At 46.5% G+C, this 23188-nt stretch overlaps 2 protein-coding genes across 4 annotated transcripts in view; both read left to right on the top strand.

The window, feature by feature from the left end:
• PRDM11 (PR/SET domain 11) overlaps positions 1-20936 on the top strand; it is a 43316-nt gene extending 22380 nt beyond the window's left edge. For 2 of the 3 annotated variants that reach the window (XM_082283016.1, XM_082283015.1), the window contains exons 6-8: positions 12938-13125; positions 16215-16865; positions 17704-20936. In XM_082283016.1, the coding sequence (XP_082139142.1) occupies positions 12938-13125; positions 16215-16865; positions 17704-19868 (3004 nt within the window). In that variant the 3' untranslated portion in view covers positions 19869-20936. Of the gene's footprint in view, positions 1-12937; positions 13126-16214; positions 17025-17703 lie in introns of those variants that run through there. The other variant, XM_082283017.1, reaches the window with a different exon arrangement.
• LOC309574576 (uncharacterized protein) lies at positions 3820-6832 on the top strand (the record flags this gene model as incomplete). Its single annotated transcript, XM_082284359.1, has 2 exons — positions 3820-4228; positions 5861-6832. 2 exons carry the CDS (start codon positions 3820-3822, stop codon positions 6445-6447), a joined length of 996 nt encoding a protein of 331 aa, XP_082140485.1. The 3' UTR covers positions 6448-6832.
• Positions 20937-23188: the final 2252 nt, after the last annotated feature.

Consider the following 23188-nt stretch of genomic DNA (forward strand, 5'->3'; position numbering starts at 1 on the left):
TTCCAGGACGCTGTAGACAGCGCTCTTTTTGTTTTTCAGATGGTGCTCTTTGCTATCACTCACAGATGGTGTACTTTGCAAAGCAGATCCACTCACCTTCTGGGTAGGTGGGTATGGCGCAGGGAGGGCAGCTTGGGCTGACTCCTCTCTCTTCCTGTAGATCTGGCTATTGTTTTTGTTTGAATACCACATCTGAGCCCACTTTCATGTTGCCTGAGGACAATATGTGTACTGCAGCACTTGCTGGTTTAATTTCAAGTGTCTGTTTACCCAAGGCAGTGGATGGCAGGGAGGAAGGAGTAGGAAGTGCAGCAGATGGCATGGCAATGGTAACATCCTCTTGCCCTTTCCCTCATCAGTCAGTCAGTCAAGACAAAGTCCTGATGCTTGGGAGCATGTTCTTCTAAGCTGGCTGCTGGCACAAGGGTAATGCACCCTTCTTCTCTGTCCAGAGTAAAGTGCTACTGCTTGCAATACCTTATGAAACTCCATGACTTCAACATGTGCAAACATCTTCCTCTGTTTTTATTTTTCTGGGGGCTGATTACCATGGATCGCAGCAAACCTCAAGTGAAACTAATGCTTTCTTGGACACAAACAGTAAATTGCTGCTGATGGCAGTTCTTGGGGCTTCTGAAGGGTTGCAGAGAACCATCTATTTTCCTGGTTACTTCTGAGGGAATTCTCTTACTCAGTTGTTGGTGTCCTCTAAAAATAATGGATCTGACCAAAAAATGAAAGTAATTCAGAAAGTTCAGGAAAGTCAGTCCTTCTGTGTATGTATCACTTGGCCCAGAATGAGATGTAGGATAGAACATACCACCAAACTGGTGGTGCCTAACTGAACTGTTGGAGTGTAGTGCTTTGTGTTTGGGGTTTCCAGGCTATTTTGAGCATTTATAATCTGTAGCCCTTCTTACATGGGAGTACCTGAATTCTTAGGCTTTTGGCACAGTTTAGATTCATCCTTTGCCTTAACCAATGTGAAAAGGCTGAAGCGAGACTTTCTCACTTTCTCCTTTGCCTTCCTTTCTGCCCCCTTTCCTCTCCAAGCATAGTAACAGAGGTCATGGGGAGCCCAACTGTCCTGTAAATCTTCCTGTAACTCCTTATAATGGAGGTGTCTCTGATTTGATTTTCATACAACAGTAGAGCTTGGAAGGGGGCTCTGGTCAAGTGTTCCAACAGCCCGCTTAAAGCAGGACTAGCTTTGACTAGTAAATCTTTTCAGTACTGAGCTGCTGTTTCAATTTTACAGGACCTTTTAAAAATAAGCATTTTAAAAACAGTCAGGGTTACTGTGACTGCCCTTGTGTTCAGGGTGGGTAAAAGCCACCAGCCTATGGATGTCATTTTGTTGAACTTCATAAACTGATTTCTGCTACCTTGCAGCAAGTGGAGCAAATGTTCTTATCGAGTAGAGAGTAAAATTTATGCAGAGTTGAGGGATCCTAAAGTACTGTGGGTCTATGATCCTTGGGGGAAAAAAAAAAAATGAACCAAAAACTACTGCAAAGCCCTGGGAGAAATTACATGCTTGTTTCTTAGAGGCCAAGAAAAGTGGAGTTGATTGATATTTTTGTGGGGTGATCATTAAGTGCCCACTGTTCAATGTGTCTTGCACTTTCAGATTGACCTGGGCTGAGGTGTGAATTCACAACCTCACAGCTGGGGCTGCTCTGGAGCTTGCTAAAACCCTCATGGCATCACCAGAGAGGTACTTGTAAATATCAGTGACTGCCTTTAGGGACGTACTGCATGCTAGAGGAGAAAAAGATCCCTCTGATAGTAATACTGTCTGCATTTTTATAAGGAGGAGGTTGATGTGCCTGCTAGGAGCCTAACATTAATTGAATTTGTGATTAAAACTGGCCAGAGCTCATTACTCAATGTGTGGCAAGTTTGCTATTGGAATGTGAAGTTAGATTGTTTTGACCCAAGTTGTACTGGAGCAAATGAGTGGAAACACTGAAATCTGAATATCCAGGCCTACCATAAGCTGTCCTAAGTGCACTTGATGGGATATCCTGTCTGGGAAGAACAAAAAGGGTTCTAGTTCCCCATCAGTGCAGCTTTGCTGGTGACAGCAGCTGTGAGTTCAGCAGAGAGGAGGGGGCACCAGTTTTTGTGACCCTGCAGCTCCAGAGAGAGCTGTCTGTTCTGCAAACTCACCCCTACCCAGGGCCACTTTGCAGAATACTGTTACTCCCTTTCACCAGAGCAGCTTGTCAGCAGAGTTTTGTTGCCACCTCATGGAGGCACTGATGATACTGTGCAGTCATGCGTACCTGACGAGGATCTACACCTAGCCCAGTTTTGCTGAATGTGATAAAAGTCAAACTGTAAATGTTTCCTTGCTCGATGTTTTGTGTAGCCTTTTCCCTTCTTGTTGTGTTCAGCTGGGAGAACTCCTTTTACCTTTTAAGTTTGGTAAGGTTTTTTGTTGGGGTTTTTTGAGGTTCAGAGTAGCTGGTGCTTTGCTGGCTCTCCATCATTTCATTACCATCTTCTCTAAACAGTCCTTCTTTCCCTCTGTAAATGAAGCTCCACCAAGACAGTATCTCAAGCATTCATTTGTGTTTGTTCCCATGAAATGCATCTGTGCACTTAGGTCCCAGCTGTCCCTGATGTGGCCTGGATTTGAGCAGCTTCTCCTACTGGTTTTCCGGCTTTAACCGAACTGACGCTTGCCCTGATGGCAGGCAGCAGTGTCAGTGAGATTGATTAAAAGCAGTGTTAGCAGCACTAAGAAGAAGCTGGAATGGCAAGGGTCAGCACCTTTCTGTAGGTTCAGACGGTCTGTTTTCTCCTTCCTTATTGAATAGATCTGCTGCCTTCTTTTTTTTTCCCAATAAAAAAATGTAGTTAGGACTAATGCTTTGTTTATTTTTCTAGTTTTCTTTGACTGTGGCTGGAAAAATTAACACACACCTCCTTTGGACTAAACTGCTTGTTCTCAGGATGGCTGCCTCCTCTTCTCAATGGGCTGAGGCTACAAGTTGTTCATTTGAAACACCTGGAACTGGGTGCAGGCTCATGTCGGTGGTAGTGACTGAAAGCCTAGCCAGGAAAAACAAGTGGGTGGCCTCATTCCTTTTGAGAACAATGGGAAATGGCAGCCATTTCTGGGTGAAACAAGAGCTTGCTGTGAAGCAGACAAATGCTGGATGTGGAGTACCCCAATGCTGAAAAAAAAATCTTTCCTTAGGAAAAGCAAGTTGCAGAAATTGCCCACCAGTTTAGTCAAAACCTCCCTACCCTTAAAAAAATCCAATTTGATGTAGCCTCTTTATGACATCCTGCAAGTTGTAACACAAAGGGTGGTGTGAAAGTTTCTATTGCATGTTGTGCCAGGTAGAACAATAAGATATGTTTCAGGCCTCTAAATTTCCTCTACGTCTCAAGCAGTGTCACATTAGAAGCTAATTCACTGCTGTGATTGCGAGCTCTCACACTTCTTTCTGTGCACAAACCGTGGCAAGTGATATGAGGCTGAACTGAAATTCTCATATGTAAGTCAGGGCATCAGCCGATGTGTAAAATTAAATTTTAACTTTAAAGCTGAGAGGGTTCCTTCACACTAGCATTGCTTGGTATTTTTTTTCTTAAGCTTGAAAATTGCCTTTTAAAAACAAAATGGCTGCCTTTTCCTGGTGCAGTTGAGGAAAACTGAGAGGTTGTTGTGGGTCAGGGGAGCTGCATCCCACCAAACTCCTCTGCCCCAGTACTGCACTGGCCATGTGGTTGGATGCAGGGGACTGCTTTGCGCTGATTTCCTTTTACCCAATTATGCTTTGTGGGATGTTCAACCCAAGGAACATGGCTGAACGAAAGAGGAAGCCCAAGTTTTCCAAGGAAGAACTGGACATTCTGGTCACCGAGGTGACCCGAAATGAAGCCATGCTGTTTGGGAGGGAGACAATGCGTCTATCCCACGCTGACAGGGACAAGATCTGGGAAGGCATAGCCAGGCAGATCACATCAGTCAGCCAGGTCCCCAGGTCTGTGAAAGACATTAAACACAGATGGGACGACATGAAGAGAAGGACCAAGGACAAACTGGCATTCATGCAGAGGTCCCTCTCCAGCCCCGGCAGCGCGGGGCGGCCCTCGGCCATCGTCCTGACCGCCCATGAGAGAGCCATCGAGTCGGCACTGCATTCATCGCACCAGAGGCACAGCTTCCGGAGAGCGGATCTGGACGTGGTTGACAGCCTGTCAACGAGCTGTAAGTATCACTGCCTTAACACCTCTTTGTCTTATGCTTGCATATCTCAGTGACGCCAGAAGAGCCTTGTGTGTTGTATGAGATGCTGGGTTGCCTGTCAAGACAGGTCCTTCTGCTGTGATTGGTTTCAAGACAGCCTGCTCTGATGGTTGTGGAGTGCTGAGATGGTTTGTTTTCAAGTTAAGATCATCTCTATCTGTTTATCTAGTTCTTTTCCATACTGTCTTCCGAGTGTAGATAATGGATTAGAAGTATGAATTAATCCTGCAAGTGAGGGAGCATCTGTAGTTGAGGTATGACTGCCTCCAGTGTGTGGAAAAAGTGCTTGAAAAGATTAGGAGATCTTCACCCTGATGAAACAGCAATGTTACCAAACTGAGAGTCATCTGCCAGTCACTAATGGATCACTTCCAAGAGAGCTTTGGGGGTCTCAGTGATCACTGGTGTACGTTGCTGAGGTTGGGCCACTAATGATTTCTCCATAGTGGTCTGAAAGATCAGCATAAATGCTGTGATAAAGGTAGACAATAATGACTCCTTCTTCACTGGTTTTAAAGAAACTGCTGGCCCTGCTTTTAAAGTTAATCTTCTTACATCACAATTCTCTGACACCTTCCAGTGCTAAACCACAAGCTGCTTTGTGCAGGTTCTTTCCATGGTTCTGTACAGACACTTTTCTTTTGTGGAGGTGCAACTTCTTGTTTGTGAGCTTTTAGGGGTACAAAGGAGAGAAGGAGGGGGTAACTTCTTGGGGAGTGGGTCAACTAATACCTCATGGGTGGCACTGTCCCGCCACACTAGGTCTGATCTCATATCTGAAGTTGTTAGTGGGAAAGCAAGGACAAAATCTGCCAGAACTGACAAGGTGGGACTTGGTCATTCTTTGCATCTCTCTTGGAAGCCAGTTGCACTATTTCAGAGGTAAAAAGAGTACAGGTTATGCAAGGAAATAGTGGACAGCTGCACCAGGTGAAACCTTGTCTCTTCTTACTCTTCACATGCCTGTACCTGTGAACTGGCACATCACTAGACATTTATCAGACTAACGAGAATTTTCCCATGGCATTCTGCTTTAGTTTTGATTTTGCATCAAGTGTATTTCTGTGATTGACATAGGGTCCTCTTGCTGCTATGCCTGACTGCCTGGTTGTCTTAGTGATGCCAAGCCACATGGTGGCTTTGCAGGACACACTTTGAGAGCAGCAAATGCAACATCTCTGCTCTTGTCAGTGCAGAGCATGTAAGAAATGACAGGGGAGTAGGATTTTTGCATGAGAAGTCTGTGTCCCTCCAAAATATTTGTGCTAGCTACTTACGGGTTTGGGGAAGAGGAGTCATTGCTACTGTCTGAAATGGATTTATATTCTAGTAATGGACAATGCTGTGTACAGAATACCACAGTAGCTTGGGTTCACCCACTCTTCAGGTTTCTTATGGCTAATCTTGTCACCCAGTGCTAACGTTGCAGAACTTGCATGTTGAGTTATGCGTCAGAAACTACAGGCTTGTCTGAACTGGCAGACTGGGGGGAGGGGAAAAGCCTTTTTCTATGTTCTTTGAGATATCCTGAAACAGAAGCCAGTGTTGAGAGGGATTTCACATTAATAATTCATGCTTCCTCTTCTGTTTAAGCTGATGAAGATGAAGAGATGCCAGGCACTTCTAAGGAACACCACTTCGCTTCGCTGCAGAGGGCTGGTGCAGGTGTCAGTCAGTTCTCCGGGCCCTCCTTCCTCCACACTTCTTCCTCATCAGAGCCCTTGGAAGCTGCCAGCCAAAGGCAGGAACTGCACTGTCCATCCCCACGCACCACCTCGGCCTGCAGACCCCCGCACCCCCGCAGCAGGAGCCCGCCCCTCTCCAGCTTCGATCGCCAGCTTCTCCATTCCCACGCACAGCAAACAGACCTGTTCAGGCAGTTCTGCCAGGAGCTGGTGGCCATTCACAGGGACATGGCAGATAGCATGCATGCTGTCAGTCAGAGCGTGGCTGACCTCACCAGCCAGGTTGGCCAGATGTGTCAGACGCTGGCAGAAATACGTGATGGGGTCCAGGCTTTCCATAGGATACAGGATCCTAGTGTCATGCCAGGGTCCTGTCTGCAAGCAGCTTGCTCTGAACAGCCCCCTGAGCCCAGTGCAGAGTCCAACCAAAACTCTCTAAAACAGATGACTCCTGCACGGGCCACCAGGTCACGAAAAAGAAAACATACTTTTTAGTCTGTGTCATGTAAAGAAAAGAGGGATGCCCCTTTCTGAGCTGCTGCATGTTCAGATGGCTTCTCCGTGTGTATCAGTATTCTGTGGGGAAGGTCAGCAGCTGACCCAACCCATCCATCCCCTTGCTGGCTAACAGAGCAGTGTGAATATGGCAGCTAATTGTAGGACTGGCCCTCTGCAATCGCAAAGAGGAATCTCAAATACTGTAGAGCTTGGAATGTAGGACATCTTTGGGTTTATAGAGATTAGGAGTTTTCACTGGCTTCCCCATGCTTTAAATGCTCTATAAACTAAGAGATGCAATAGAAATCATTATCTGGATCTCTTCCCATGCCTGTGAAATACTATTTACTGAGACAGAGATCCCTTTGCAATCAGCTCACAAATTTACCCTACTACTGCATTCCCATCATCTTCCTGAATGTTAGTATATGCAGTATGTGCAGAAATACAGCCTTATGACTAAAAACTCTTTCTGATTGTTGCTTTTATCTTTCATTCAGCAATAGTGGGCTATTCCGGGGCTTACTGTGACTTACAGGTTTGGGGAGAGGAGTGTAAAAGCAGACCTTGTGCAGGGAAGGGAAGAAGGCACAATTCTGAGGACGGGTCTCAGCACTGTAGGGTTTTAGACTGCTGAAAAGGGCTGCTATGGCATAGGCCTGGATCCTACAGTACCACATGCACTTGTGTTAAAGAGTTTAACCTTTGTTTGCTCCAGTCTGAAACCTCTACTTAACTTTTACAGTTGCAGTTAAAATACAATTATTTCATCATACGACAACATTTAAAGAGAATTGTATCATATAATTTTCTTGCATGTTGTCAAATCTTCAGTTTTGAACCACCCCACCCCTTCAAAATGTGAGAGCCTGCACAGAAAAGATGTAGGGCCTGCTTCTGACCTCAAGCCAGTTTGGTTTTGTTTCACTGTAATTCTGTCAGCTTCAGTACAGTTACTTTGCACTTAGTTTTATTATGGTGGGATCTGTACTGTGTTCTCCTATCATAAAGAGTTTACAGTCTAAATTCACAGCTACATAGGTTGAAATCTTAGACATATTGGTTTTGTACTGCTTTCTTTCCCCATAGAGATGCAAGAAAGAACTGTGTTGTAACATTTGAATTGCTCTAGAGCTGTGTGAGGTTCCCATGTACAACACTGATTCTGGAACTAGGCTTTAATAGTGTCACTGCAGGTGGTGATAATATATGTGGTAGCTCTTTTATAACATGTCTATTTTCTCCTTAATTTGCACATCTGTATCTCGCATGCTGCCCCCATCTGTGGAAAAACCTGGACCATTATCATGGTAATCTTCAGCAGGGAAAAGGGCCAAGGTGTTAACCACACAGCACACCATGCTCTCCAGGCTGTCCTATTGTATTTGGAGGTTGGTTGCAGGAAACTGTTCCAGTTAGTATGAGTGTACATCATCATGCCATGGCTGGGCTACAGACTTTGCAGAAAAGTTACTGAAGCTTCCGTGGAATTGAACGTAGGCAGCGCGGTGTAGCAGAAGGGTGGCTTGTTTTGTGTGATCTTCAAGGGTCATCGTTAATCTGTGTGGCCTCTCCTTTGAAAGTATAGTGCACTAGCTTCTTTCCTGAAAAGTTCATTGTATATCTGCTGTGTCAGGCATTCAGGAATTCCTGACATGCTTTTCCTTTTTTTTTTTCCTAAGATGTTCTGTAATTCTAATTCAAGTAATTTATTTTTAGTGGTGCAGTAAAAGATTGCTCAGGGAAGTAGTGGCAAAGAAAAAAAGCCTCCTTTCTGAGGAATGACCCAGCTGGTTTAATGCAGGGGACATTCCTTACAGTGCTGGTACCAGACCAGGGCAGAACTTGCTCACCTTCCCCTGAGGATGTCCTTTTACTTCTGTTGAAACATTTGTATTCTGCAAAAATCACAGTCTCTCTTCAGATGAAGGGGAGATTGGGAAATCTGGCAGAAGTGGATTTAATTTATGAATCAGAGAGAGTTGAAAAAAGGGTGATACGTGTTAAAGGCTTTTTGAGTCAATATAGTGCTGCTGCTATACATTAATAATAGTGTTTTATATTTTTATAATATTTGATCTCTACTGATGTCCTCCTATGGATATACTGGTAAGATTAGCTCCTCTGATGTTGTTCAGGAGGATCCCTTCTGGGAACCCTGAGGTCTGCAAAGGAGGAGACTCCTGCAGGTGCTGGGCACTGGAGAGAGTTAGCATCATTGCTGCTATCAGTTTGCCCACACAGATGTGTTTAGAGAGGGAATCCTGGTGCAGGATGCACAGTCCTCAGTGCAAATCCCCAAAGGCTGGGCACTGGTCAGGAGAAAGGACTTTTTACTATAAACTGCCTGATGTCTCCCCTAGTTTCCTCTGTGGACTATTACAGATTGGCCCAGATCTGGGGACGTATCTCCTGCCCTGTGTAGACCTCTCGGTGGAGTGGCTTTTCTGTACTGGCTCGCAAAGGATACTTCTTCCTGCACCTATCATGTTAACTGGCTGTAGAAGTAAGTGTCTGTGTCAAAGCAAACTACTGTGCTCAACCCCAGTATCTCCATGTCTGTACATGCTGAAAAAATTCTCTCTTTAAAAGTATTTTTGTTAAGAATGCAATAAATATATAACACTTTTAACACAGCTGCTGTTGAGTCATTTGTTTCTCTCTACAGTTTTTGCCTGAGCTGGTAACAGGCCTGTTGCAGATACGGGTCTCCTGGAGACACTTGGCATCAGAGCACTGAGGCAGGGTTTACATGTACGGCATCCCATGGCATCAGCCTGGGCTGGTGGCTGCTCTCTTGCATGGGATCTCCTGCCCTGGCTCTGTACCCAATGTTGGTTTGGGAAAGGCCGGTGGCCTTTTCCCTGCAGTGCTCTGCCCTGGTAGGGCATCACCAGAGCACCCCCAAGGCCAGATGGAGGGTGAGCAATGGAGTGGGCAGCAGGGAGGCATGGGGCAAGTCCAGGGGGATAGTGGAGAGGAGAAGGGGAGAAGCCTGAGCCTCCCTCCAGCTGCAGAGGTCTCCTCCCTCTTCACCATCTCTTCTGGATCCTCACCAGAGGCTCTGTTTCCCTCCTGGGGAGGAATGATCCCAGCTGCCAAAAAATACCTTGACATTTTTCTGGGCATGCTCACTTGGCCATCCCAAAACTTGGGAATTAGGTGTCCCGAGTGGGCTGTGGCTTAGGAAAAATGAAATGATTTTTATTTGCTGGTAGCTTGGGAGTCTGTGGGAGAGGTGGTCCTGCAGAGAAAGGAGCTGTGCCTCTGACAGCTGTGGGGTTGATCCAAGCCCCAGTAGCTGCAGGTGGGTCAGAAGTGGTCTCCATTGGTGTGATGTCTGGTCCTGAGTAGCCTGGGCAGAATCTGTGGTGTTCTGGAGGCTGGCCTGTCACAAGGACTAGACAGGACACAAAATGATGGATTTGTGGCTGGTGGCAATGCCTCTCTGCAGGACCAGGTGCAGCTGAGGGTGTCTGGGTCCGCTGCAAGAGCGGTATGACTCTGCTCCTTCTCTGGGGATCACGGTCCCCTGGGAAACCTGCTCTGCAAGCAGGGCCTTGCCCATCAGTGTGCAGTGCTTGGGTCAGCCTAACCATGCCTGTCCTGGGTGTCCAAACCAAGGTAGCCTCCTTGCTTCAATCCAAATGGAGCACTTGGCGTTGGGACAGGGACTGGGCACTTTGCAGTCTTTGCATGAAGGGTTGGATTCTTCTGAGCACTTTGGCCTTGGGGTGTGTGTCAGTGAAGACAGATCATGCAGTCTCTCCTCAGCTGGTAGTTTGTGCCCCTGGTTCACCAAGCTGGCTGCCCTTTTGTGGAATGACTTTCTCCATCCTTGGAAAGCATCTGCCCCTGAGCTGTGGTGTGCAGGCACGAAGTGTCTCAGACCAACAGTTGGAATGTGGGGCTTATGCAGTCCTTTGTAACCTGTGTCTTTTGTGCCTCCGGGGAAACTCGAGCCTGGGGCTGGGCAGCGCTGCTTCAAAATCGGTTCATTTGTGTAGTTTCATTTACCTTACCTCAGGGAAGTATCACAGAGGGAAAGCTTCCTCTCCAGGAGCATAAACCACTTGCTAGCTGCACACAGCTGTGAAGAAACATGTTTGTGACTGGATTATGCCAGAACTCTCTGTTGAGGGCTCCTGATGAAACTGGCAGTACCAGTGGCTGCAGGAGGCTGGATGAGCAGCCAGGCAGCATTTGCTGCAGGGTTGCAGCAGTGCTGCAGCTCATGCCCTCCAGCCTGCACTCTCCTCCCAGCACCCTGCTGCTCCAGGAGGCAGCCAGAGCCACAGGATGCGGGCAGCAGAGCTGAAGGATACTTGGGCAGAAATGTGGAGGGCTGTAGAGTCAGAAGCAGAGCAGTGAACAGGAAAAGCTCGTGCTCAAGCTTAACAAAATACTTCATAATAAAAGAGAGCCCTGGTGGGAATAGTTAATGAGGGTCTCCCCTTCCCATTTGAAGTTGTATTTTCTACATCTCACTGTCAAATGCAGTTTGCTGGAAATGCACCCGACCATCCTGCCACTGCTCCATGGATTCCTCGGTGCCACTGGCTGTGGGCACACAGGTCATGTATGTTGTGTTAAGGATCTCAGAGTGACTTTAGGTTAGTAAATCTTCACAGGGGCAGCCTGATCCTGTCACTTCTGCTGTGGACGGTGGGATGCAGAGCTGGGTCTCTCCTTAGCTGGTGCTAGGAAGCATCCTGACATTTTTCTTGGACTGGAGAGAGCATCCTCTTGGATCTCCTGTGCTCCTGTACTGCAGGGCATCAGGCTGACCGCAGCACACTGGTCTGTCTCAAGGGTTGTGTATCTCCTGGCTGGCTGAAGGCCTGATACACCTTTTGAGGAGCGATCACTAACACCCAAAAGCAACAGCCTGGCAGCTGTGTGCTACTGCAGGACCTTCCCACCACACTGGTCCAGGTCTCTCTTCTTTCTCAAATAAGTACATAAACTGGTACTTTAAAAGTTCCTTTGTTTTGTGATCAGAAGCAATTAAGGGTTAATAAAAGCCGATTTTAGCAGTACTAGAGTCTGCTGTTTAAATAATTACTGAAGATGGCAGAGAATCCTGGGTAGCACACATTAGGAAAAATACAACTGCTTGCAGGCACATGCACAGTCACTTAACATTAAAACCAGAATTGGTTGAGCCTCAGGCAGCCTGAGACACTGCCACTGCAGACTTGTTTTCTGTGTTTTGTGGGAAGTTCCACCAAGTTCGTGACCTTGTGTGTGTGGGTTAGTGTGATCACATACCAGTGGTCTTGTGTCTTTATCTGTCCATTCACATGGCTAGAGAAGGTAGAATATTCAAAAAATTTGACAGATTTCCTAAGCCAAGTACCTGTATATACATTAGGGAACTTGGGCCAGGACTAGCAGCAGCAGATGTCAGAGGAGCCATATGCTCCTCTGCAGCCTCCTTGCCTTTGTTGAGGTTGCTGCAGCAGGGAGTGCTGGATAACAGAGGCAAATGGCGTAAGAGGAGAAATAAGCTTTAGCTATGGACTGTTCAGGTCTGCTTTGGGATCTGCGCATGCCATGACGGGGCCTCCTTCCTGGGTAAATGGTGTAAGCTCATGCTGGTGGCAGCTGGAACCAGTATTACCAAGCCTTTTTCCTGTCCTCTAGCGGGAACAAGAGGATTGTGAGAGCAAGTAATATGACCCCAGTGATAGATCTCTGTCTTAGTAAGTTGCACAGAGGGCCAGTTGCTTGGAGTGGGAATAAATACGTTTCTTCTGAGCTGAAATATAGCTGTTTTAAATCAGGAAAATAAATCCCATGCCCTGAAAGTGATCCTTCTGTCAGCATTGCTAGGAGATCCCCACAATGTGGTGCTGGGGTTTCTAGTTGCAGAGCTGTATTGTATTTTTGTCACACCCTGCTGAACTCCAAAGTGCAAAACCTTCCAATACTGGCATGTCCTTGGACAACCAGCACATACTCCCATGCACATTAGGTGCCCATGTTGCTGTCCTTTGAATCTCAATTCTGCTTGTCTGAGAGGAGAGAAGCAAGCAAATCTATTACCAACTAAAAAGGAAGGCAGTGTTTTGGGGAAACAGACAGAGGAACCCTGCCATATTCCAGATATTCCTGAGAATAAGGGAGGAAGCCCTGGGATGTGAAGTGATGGTGGGGAGTCCAGAAGTCCTTGTTTCTATCACTAGGCAAAGATATTTCTGCCTGGGAGAGTCTGTGTCACCCTTGCTGGCAGACATCCTTTCAGGCTGGATGTGCATTTTTGTCATCCCTTCCCCAGCAAGAAACAGCCCCAATGGCTTAGTGTTCCCTGGGTGTCCATGCTCGTCTGCACACCATTGCTTATAACTCCATGCTTTCCAGCCTGGCTGTGTTGATGGCTCTCTCTGAAGGCCATTCTGGCTTCTTCATGGTTGTCATTCTGATGAAAGGGGGAGCACAGGAGAGAAGTTTGTGCTTCACACCTGCCTTGTCTCCTCGCCCCCAGGTATGTCATCATCTCCCGGGAGGAGAGGGAGCAAAACCTGATGGCCTTTCAGCACAGCGAGAGGATTTACTTCCGTGCCTGCCGTGACATCCACCCTGGGGAGAAGCTGCGGGTCTGGTACAGTGAGGACTACATGAAGCGGTTGCACAGTATGTCCCAGGAAACCATCAACAGAAATTTCACAAGTGGTGAGTCCCTTCCCTTGCCATCCTTTCTCCTGATCCCCTTGGGCTGCCCAACAGCTGGGCCAAGTGTGGTGGGTGAAGTAGGTTTTGCACAGGCTGTGTGAGGAGAGCTGCATTTCTAGAAGCAGAGCACCTCTGGGTGATAGCCCCCAGCTTTGCCTGGCATAGATGGATGGGTGTACAAGGAGAATAAGATAACCACAGTCACAGAGATAATGAAATAAAGATTTGTGCTGTGATGTGTCATGCCACGTGTTGTGTTGTGCCATGTTGTGTGTGTGTGTGCTGCAAGGGCCTGGTGCAACGCCCAGGGATCACAGAGCGCCCCTGTCACAAGACTTTCTGGCCTGAAGATTACCAAGCTGATGATCCTACAAGACAGCATTAGGTTTCTCCTCTGAACATGCTGCTTTCTCTGGCTCCTGTGAGCAGCCTGTTTGAGGGAGCCCTGGCTGGTTTTGTGTGCATATGAAAGCGATTTCCTTGGTGTGTTTGTCCATTTTCCTCGTTTAATTTATCTCCTCTTTCTTCAGAAAGATAATTTGGGATCAGCGCGACATCAGCTAGAGACTCCTTAGTCTCACAACCTTAGAATGTGTGTACAACGTACAGGAGGCTTTGTTCTTGTCAGACTGATTCTTCCTTGGATAAAAATTGTTATCTAAAGAGTAGAAATGTTGAAACAAACGCAGCAGTCCTTTGGGCCCATGTATTGTCAGCAATATAGGAAGCTTTAGAGGAAAGCAAAAATTCTTAATGCATCTGTTCATCTGTACAATGCTGATACTTGAAATTAATTAGGAATATTTCTTTCCAGGCTAGATGCAGAATGGCAGGGCCTCCGAGGGGCAGCCACACTAAATATAACTTTGTAATTACAATTCCTGAGTATATTATTACACAGCTGTTGTTGCTGCCTTGACTTGGTAAAAGGTGTCTCCTCTTCAGTTGTGGGGTTGACAAGATGTCTTGAAAAAGCTGGTTATCTCTATCACCTTAGGGTTGTTATGCACTTGCAGTGTTACATCTTGGTGGCTGTACTTGGGCAATTCCCACTTCTGAATTAACATGGGTATGGATTTGCTTTTTTATGTTAATGAACATCAGTGAGTGATTAGGTATAGGCTGCAGTGATTTTGCTGCAATGACATGCACACATTAGTCATCCAGATGGCTTAGTGCTTTCTGAAAGTACAGCAAGAGACAGTCTGTGCCCTTGGGGCACCAAGGCTATGAGCTATTGCCCTGCCAGGCAGACATGCCTTTAGTCATGGTTTTTTGTGGTGTCATGGTTTGTGGGAGCTGCAACGGTAACTCACAGCCTGCTCTGTGCTACAAGCGTGGTGAAGATCTGCCTCAGGACTCTCCAGAACCTGCCACAGTTTAATGCACCCTCAGGTAGAAACTCATGTGGCTGCAGAGACCATTCCGGAAACCCCCTGACATCTCGGTGAGCTCATCCTGCTGCAAGCTGGGCTCAGCCTGCCTTCACAAAAGGGGCGCAGAGATGTTGCTAAAGCGGAGCATCACCTGGGCCAATGCTAGACTTGCAAGAGACATCGAAGCCTCAGCTGGGAGGGGACTGGGAGGTGGTCAGGAAGCAGCACAAAAATCTGTTGAGTCACTTTCTATTTAAAAGATTTTAAATCCCTGCAGATGAGTCTGTCAAATGAAGCCAAGTGGCACACTTTACTAACTCACAGAAAAATAACATGGTTCCTGGGTTTTGTTTCTGTTGATAGTTTCTGACCCGCCTCATCATTGGAGTTGAGACCAATAATATGAGGGATCGTCTTGTGATTTCTAGCTTTTCCATAGGGCTGAAGCACTCGGCTGGTTGGGGGAAAAATCACCGAGAAAGAAGAACCGGTTCTCTAAATCCCTACCTCTCACAGTAGTTGCTGTAGTCCATAACAGGGGAAATACTAAGAGAGAAACTGAAAGCTTTGTCTGTAGAGATTCTCGTCAATGTGTTGAAAATGAGATCCGTTGTTATGGATTCACTAAAGAAGGGGCTGGGTTTCCCAGCCAGCATCCCAATCCAATGCAAAATCCCATCCATTCAGGCCAGCCCTTTTTACAGTGCCTTACTCTAACTGTTTCGAGTCTTGCATCTTCTCTGCATTCTTAGCATTGCTCTCCTTAGAGAGGGAATGGTAGCTTTTGCTCCATAACTCTTATGAAAGCATGAATACACTTTAAGCAAACAAAACCAAAAATCAGCATAAAGCAGCGTCTTGTTTGGGAAGCCATCAATGCTTGAAGTTATTTACAAGATAGAAGAGTGATGGAAATTGAGCCAAACCTATCGTCTTTTGAATTTCCAGGTAAGGAAATCTGGCTATTCCCTTTATTTTAAGCAATTAATAATTTGTATGAGGTTGCTTTTAATATTTTTTTTTGATTACTGAATGGCCATACTCTCAGACTCCACCAGGACAAGCTAAATGTCCCATCCTTGGAGGGCATTCACCCGTTGTAGCTCAGTTGACAATGTGTACCTTAGGTTTTAAGTGTGCAAGTTGTTTTTACTCTTTTACTTTTGCATTTCTGGAGCAGCCTCCAAACTGAACGAGAGTAAAGGGGCTTGCAAACTTTGTGCCATGGTGTGCACAGGCTCTGGGGTTGTCATGAAATGGTGTAAATCTCTCGCTGCACTGCTGTATGCTTGATACCTTTTACCAAGTCAAAACAGGCACAGGACTTCCAGCCAGCGAAAATGGCACTTAGGCTCTGGGTATAGTTTCCACCATGATCAGTCATTCACCTCATAGTCCTCTTCCAACGCAGGTTGGTTATACCTTTAGGTTAAACAAGCTGCCTGTAGTTTCTCTTCTCTTTGAAGTGTGTGGGTTCTACTCTGCTGTGGCTACCCAGGACTGTCTCTGTTTTTGCAGACATGCCCATTAGCAGGGCTTCTCCTCTTGCAAGCCTCGGTTTCCACTGAGTTGCGTCAGTTCCCTGGCTTGTAACATAACATGCAGACCTGCAGGGATTCAGTCTGCTTTTTTGTTCTTTTTTGTTTGAGTTTTAGATTGAGGGATGTTGCTCGGTTCCCAGTGATAATCCCCACCCCTCATTTTCCATTCTAGGAGACAAAATGTTACAGAACGAAAAGTCAGAAAAGAATGTAGAAAATCAAGAGGATGCAAGGGCAGCACTCCAGTTCACCACCTTAAAGCAGGGGAAGAGCCCCTACAAGCGCAGCTGTGACGAGGGGGAATCCCACCCCCAAACAAAGAAAAAAAAGATTGACCTCATCTTCAAAGATGTCCTGGAGGCTTCTTTGGAGTCTGCCAAGTTTGAAGAGAACCAGTTAGCAACAAGTACACCACTTTCCCTCAGAAGAGCATCTAAATACCAAGCTGAAGACATCTTTGAGCAGTGTGGCAGTGCCATGCAGCACGGCTCCCTGAGCCTCAGCAGAAACCAGAGCGAGAGGGATTGGAAGGTCCCTCACAGTTCCTCTTTCATCTCAGCCAAGGAGATGAGCATCCTTGAAGACGAGGAAGAAGAGCCCCTGTCACTTAAAGCAGATAGCCCAACCGAGTTGTCACTGGCCTCTGCACAAGGCAACTCCCATGAAATCCCCACCACGTCCTTCTGCCCCAACTGTATCCGGCTGAAGAAGAAAATCCGGGAGCTGCAGGCTGAGTTAGACATGCTGAGATCTGGGAAGTTACCCGAGCCACCCATGTTACCACCCCAGGTACCCGAGCTCCAAGAGTTCTCAGACCCCACAGGTAAGCCTTGCCGAGTTAGAGCATTCTCCAAACCCTGCCTAAGGAGAGTAGTGAGATGCCTGTGTGCTGTGTACCCATACAAAGCATTTTGCCCTGAGTATTCAGGTGAACCTGTGGTTCCATGGAAGGTTCTTCGTGAGGTTTTTTGACTGGGTGGGCCAGGAGCTGATGCTGTGGGTACAGTGGAAAACACTGTCTGGGAAAGACTCTGTATGACAATTTGCTCTATTTGTTGCCATTGTAATTAATAATGCACTGCCAATAAAAAAGACATTCCATTGCAGACAGTTTGTTTGCTGTATTTTTGATGCATTCTCTTTCAGCGGAAGCCCCTCCACAATGCCTCACATGCTACCAAGAAAGTATGAATGACTCTGTGGTAACGCTGAAATGTGCTCTCTTTGTGTATGAAATTATGTCCTGCTGTGTCCCTTGTTGGAGATCTCTCTCTGTTTCCTTCACTGCCTTAACACAACCACGTGTCCCTTTCTGAAGATATATTTCGTTTCCTCCAGGAACATGCTCTTAAGCAGCCAGGAGCCTTCAGTAAAAGGAATATTTGGGTCACACAGTGTACTGTTCAAGTGGCCAGGATGTAATGTCCTTTCTTTCTGTTCAGTGTGGCATGTTGGAGACAAAGATTTTATGCAGAAATATTGATTTCTTTTCCTTTCAAAGTCATGATTCAAATTCTATCCATAATGTCTTGTGGGCAGGAGAGGAGAGGTTGTGGTCAGCTCTTTGGGCAATGCTCTACTGTCACCAGTAGGATGATTCTCTAGCTCAGCAACTTCGTAAATACCATATTTTTTTCCTTTTTTCTGTTTTTTTGATACAGCTTCAGAAAGCATCATCTCAGTTCCCACCATCATGGAGGACGATGACCAAGAGGTGGATTCTGCTGATGAATCCGTTTCCAATGACATGATTGCTGCTACAGATGAGCCTTCCAAGATATCTTCTGCGACGGGCCGGAGGATACGGCGGTTCAAGCAAGAGTGGCTTAAAAAGTTTTGGTTTCTGCGGTACTCCCCAACATTGAATGAGATGTGGTGCCACGTCTGTAGGCAGTACACAGTGCAATCCTCACGGACTTCAGCCTTCATCATTGGCTCTAAGCAGTTCAAGATACACACGATAAAGCTTCACAGCCAGAGCAACCTCCACAAGAAGTGCCTGCAGCTTTACAAGCTCAGGATGCACCCAGAGAAGACAGAAGAGATGTGCCGAAATATGACCCTGCTCTTCAATACAGCCTACCACCTGGCCCTGGAGGGCAGGCCCTACTATGACTTTCGGCCTCTGGCAGAACTACTGAGGAAGTGTGAGCTCAAGGTGGTGGATCAGTACATGAATGAAGGAGACTGCCAGATCTTAATTCACCATATCGCCCGGGCTCTCCGAGAGGACCTGGTTGAACGCATCCGTCAGTCTCCCTTCCTCAGCATCATTCTGGATGGGCAGAGTGATGACTTGCTCGCAGATACGGTTGCAGTCTATGTGCAGTACACGAGCAGCGATGGGCCTCCAGCAACTGAATTCCTGTCTCTTCAGGAACTGGGCTTTTCTACAACAGACAGTTACCTCCAAGCATTAGATCGGGCTTTTTCCAGCCTGGGAATACGATTGCAGGATGAGAAGCCAACTATTGGCTTGGGAGTTGATGGTGCTAACATTACCGCCAGCCTGAGAGCCAACTTGTTCATGACAATCAGAAAGACCTTGCCCTGGCTTCTCTGCCTTCCCTTTATGGTGCACAGGCCCCACTTGGAAATTTTGGATGCCATCAGTGGGAAGGAACTACCATGTCTGGAGGAGCTCGAAAACAATTTGAAGCAACTGCTCAGTTTCTATCGTTATTCTCCCCGCCTCATGTGCGAGTTAAGGGTCACTGCTGCCACTCTGTGTGAGGAGACCGAGTTCCTGGGGGACATTCGAGCAGTGAAGTGGATCATTGGGGAGCAGAATGTGCTCAACGCTCTCATCAAGGATTACCTTGAGGTTGTGGCCCATCTCAAAGATGTCAGTGGCCAGACCCAAAGGGCAGATGCTTCTGCCATTGCCTTGGCCCTCCTGCAGTTCCTGATGGACTACCAGTCGATTAAACTCATCTACTTCCTGCTGGATGTGATTGCTGTGCTTTCACGCCTTGCCTATGTCTTCCAAGGGGAGTACCTTCTTGTGTCGCAGGTGGACGATAAGATAGAGGAGGCCATCCAGGAGATCAGCCGGCTAGCAGACTCCCCTGGGGAGTACTTGCAGGAATTTGAGGAAAACTTCCGTGAAAGCTTTAATGGCATTGCTGTGAAAAATCTACGGGTGGCTGAAGCCAAATTCCAGTCAATCAGAGAAAAGATCTGCCAGAAGACCCAGGTGATCCTAGCCCAAAGGTTCGATTCCCGCAGCCGGACATTTGTGAAGGCCTGTCAGGTATTTGACCTTGCAGCTTGGCCCAGAAGCACTGATGAGCTCATGAGCTATGGGAAGGAGGATATGGTACAAATATTTGAACACCTGGAGACAGTCCCATCATTTTCCAGAGAGGTTTGCAGAGAGGGGATGGACACCCGAGGGAGTCTGCTGATGGAGTGGCGAGAACTCAAGGTGGATTATTATACCAAAAATGGTTTTAAAGACTTGCTCAGTCACATTTGTAAATACAAACAGAGATTTCCCCTCCTAAATAAAATAGTTCAGATCCTCAAAGTCCTTCCCACCTCTTCGGCCTGCTGTGAGAAGGGGCGCACCGCCCTGCAGAGAGTGCGCAAGAACAACCGCTCTCGGCTCACGCTGGAGCAACTCAGTGACCTGTTGACGATTGCTGTTAACGGGCCGCCCATTGCCAACTTTGATTGCAAAAGGGCACTCGATAGCTGGTTTGAGGAGAAGTCAGGCAATAGTTACGCACTCTCAGCTGAAATGCTGAGCAGGATGTCATCTCTTGACCAGAAGCCAATGTTGCAGAGCATGGACCACGGCTCTGAGTTTTACCCTGATATTTAGGAAGGAATGCCTCAGATCAGATAATTTTTTTAAACTATACTCTAAACTTTGATATATTATATAAAAAATATATATTATCTATATTAAGGAAAAACCCACACTGAAAATTTAAAAGTTAAGACGATGTGCGTCTGATAGAAGCTAAGCAGAATTTTAAAGATTGAGACAATGTTTAGACATTAACTGGTGTCTCCAACCATGGCAGCTGCAATGTAGGTGGCAACATTTCATTCTTTAGAAGCATGTGCTGGGGCCATACTCTACATGTTCAAACCCAACAACCTATAAGCTAGACAACGGGTCTTTTGTCAGCCTCATCCTCCCGGCAGTTTCCTTTGTATGTGTGTTGTCATTTGCTGGGTTGTTTTTTGTTTTGTTTTGTTTTGTTTTGGGGTTGCTTGTTTGTTTGTTTGTTTGTTTGTTTTCCCCTCAGTTTCAATCTCTGCCTCTCTTTCCATTGTTCAGCCCAGTTATTGAGCCATTTGAGCCTTTTGTTGGCAACCATCAGATTTCTGATTTCCAACAGAGCATCCTGCATGTTTATGTTGCCCCCAGCTCCACCCAGTTCTCTTCAGCTGAGTGGAAGCTTTCTTCACTCAAGAGATTACTGACAGGAGAGAAGGGCTGGGGGCATGATTTTGGGTTTTTATTCTGATTTAGAAACAAATGCCTCCACTAAACTGTGATACCGCTATCTCAGTTCTCCCTACCTTTGGGCTGTAGAGTAATACTTGGCTTTCAGCTCCTTTTATGATAACCACAGTACCAGTCTATCATATGTATGTTATAACATGATGTCATGTGCAGACTATAAAATAGCAAAATAGAGAAGGCAGGGGGAAATTTTTGCATTTATATTTTTATATTGTATGAGATAAATATATATATATATATACAACTATTCATTCAAAACCAGGGCTGCTGTGGAAGCTAGACAGCCAATGAGTCAAGAGCCACTTCTGGGCGGAGATTCAAAGGCTTAAAAAATTATATTCTAATTTACATTATTTATACTATGTCTTTATAATCCTAGATTGTTGTGGGGTTTTTGTTTTGTTTTGTTTTGTTTTGTTTGGAATGACTGAAAGAAAAACCTGCTGCAGTTTGGTGGCAGGAGGTATCAATGCAAGATTATCTTGGATTATATTCATGTGTGATGTCCTACAAAGGTTCACTTATTCTCTTGTGACCAAGGTAACATGTTCCACAGCACAGCAGACTGATGACAGCAGGAAGAAGGGATGCTCTGCTTCTTCCTGCGACATATTTCTTCCTTTCTTGAAGGAATGCAGACTCCAGCTGAAATGTGAATGGGGGACTTGCACCTTCCATCACAAAGAGATTGTTTTGTGGGCTTGGGGCTCTTCTTTGTTGTATTCTTTTAAAGTAAACAAGCTCCAGGCATCCACACAATATCACTTCAGGTTAGAAAAGAGAAAAAAACTCACAAAAAAAACCCCAACTAACCAACCAAAAAAAACACCACACAAACAAAAAAGGTGCAAAAACTCCACAGATGCTAGTGCCTTGCCCTGCTGATGTGGCATGGACAGCACCAACCTGACCAGACCATCGTGGGAGTGAGATGTGTTGACCAAAAGGTGTCCAAGCCAACATGTTCTCACTTCCCAGAGGGATGAGCTTTGTGCCAAGCTGTGTTGTTTGGAAACATGATGGTGGTATCAGCAACACTGAACCTTTCCTTTCTCCTGTTACCCCCCTGCCCTTGGTCTTGGTGCTAAGATATCTCTAGAACCGTTGCTGCTAGTTGATAGCTTTTCATTTATATAAAAATATATATATATATATATATATATAATATTATTTTATTTTTTAAACTTTTTTGTTTGTTTTCAATGGAGATGTAGCATGTTTGGAACCGATCTCTCTCTGAGTCACTTTCACTGCCAGGGTTCACGCACTGTCTTCCCCAGGAAAACACACACTTCTACCTAGGTCTCACTCACCTCCTGCTAACCCCTTTGCCTTCAGCAGAACTTCACAGCCAGCACTGGCAGAGGTGTGCAGCCAAGCCACTACGGACTGATTCAGCTTTCATACCCCACAGGAACAGCTAGACTGGTGTTGGTCAGGGTTTTGGAAGTGTTTGCCTCTGTCCCTGTGGGACTGAGGAGGGACTGAGCCCACCCAAAGCACGAGGGGTGGCCTGTCCTCGTGTCCTGACATGCCCCTTTGCTGTAAAACGGGGCTCTTCAGTCAGACGGTCCGAGCAGAGCAGAGCGGACCCTGTGAATTTAGCAGTGAGGGCTGGTCAGCACCCTCTGTAGCACTTACCCCTTGCCTTACCTCTGACAGCACTGCAGCCTGAGGCTGGCTCAGGCAGGAGAGGGCACCTGCGCCAGGGCCACCCACCTGCTGCCAAACTGCCGCCAGGGGTGCAGGCGCTGGGTGCTCTTCCTCGTGGTCCTCATGGGAATGTCACAAGTTAGGTCAGGGCATCACACAGTTGCAACACAGGGCATTGATACGACACACCTAGAAAGCATTCATGTTTTCTTGTATTTCCTTAGAAACGTGATCAAATTGATGCATTCATCCAGAGGAGTAAAAATTAAACTGGAAACCCTCTGCCAGCTGTGCAGACTTGGGTGGTTGTTTGCCTGACCATGAAGTAGGGACCTCTATACACAAGGTGCTTGTAGCACCCAGGCCTGGGGCATTGGCTTTGCTCAGGGTGCTGCCACCAAGCTCATGGAGCTACTGCTGCCAGGGAGGTGGCAGGCTTCCTTCCTTTTTAAAACTTGAGGAGATGTAAAAAGATAAAAAAGAGAAAAATTGCTGCTCCATTAGTTTCTGACTGGAGATGGGCAAGGTGAACATAGATCATAGAATCCATAGAAATCCATAGCTCTTCATGGGTGGAGGGGAAAAATCACCTGCCTTTCTGTTTGCAGTAGCAAAAGCTCCTTGGCACGGACACCCATCAAAGTGCCTGGCCCACATGGAGGGAAGGAACATTCGGGGACAGTCTCCAGACACCTTTGGAGAGAGGAATGCTCCCCCAGGGATTGTGCTGAGCAGCCCGAGAGGCCTGTTTACAACTCCTGATCCAAGCCTCCTAACTTTTGCCACTGGGGAGGAAATGGCAAGGTAAGAGCTGCCAGAGGCCTGTTCAGAAATTATTTTTCCAATTTGTCACTCCTTCCCTTTGGTTCTTGCAAAACCTGCTCTCATCAGTGACACCTTTCACTGGCAGCTCTTATTTCTAATAGCATAGTGAAATGTGCAGCATGTGGTGGTTTTTCTCCAGCAGCCAGCTGACACAGGCAGAGCACTTTTTTCTTTAGCAAGTTACTTTG

Source organism: Coloeus monedula (assembly GCF_965178545.1).
Source record: "Coloeus monedula genome assembly, chromosome: 6".
NCBI lineage: Eukaryota > Metazoa > Chordata > Aves > Passeriformes > Corvidae > Coloeus > Coloeus monedula.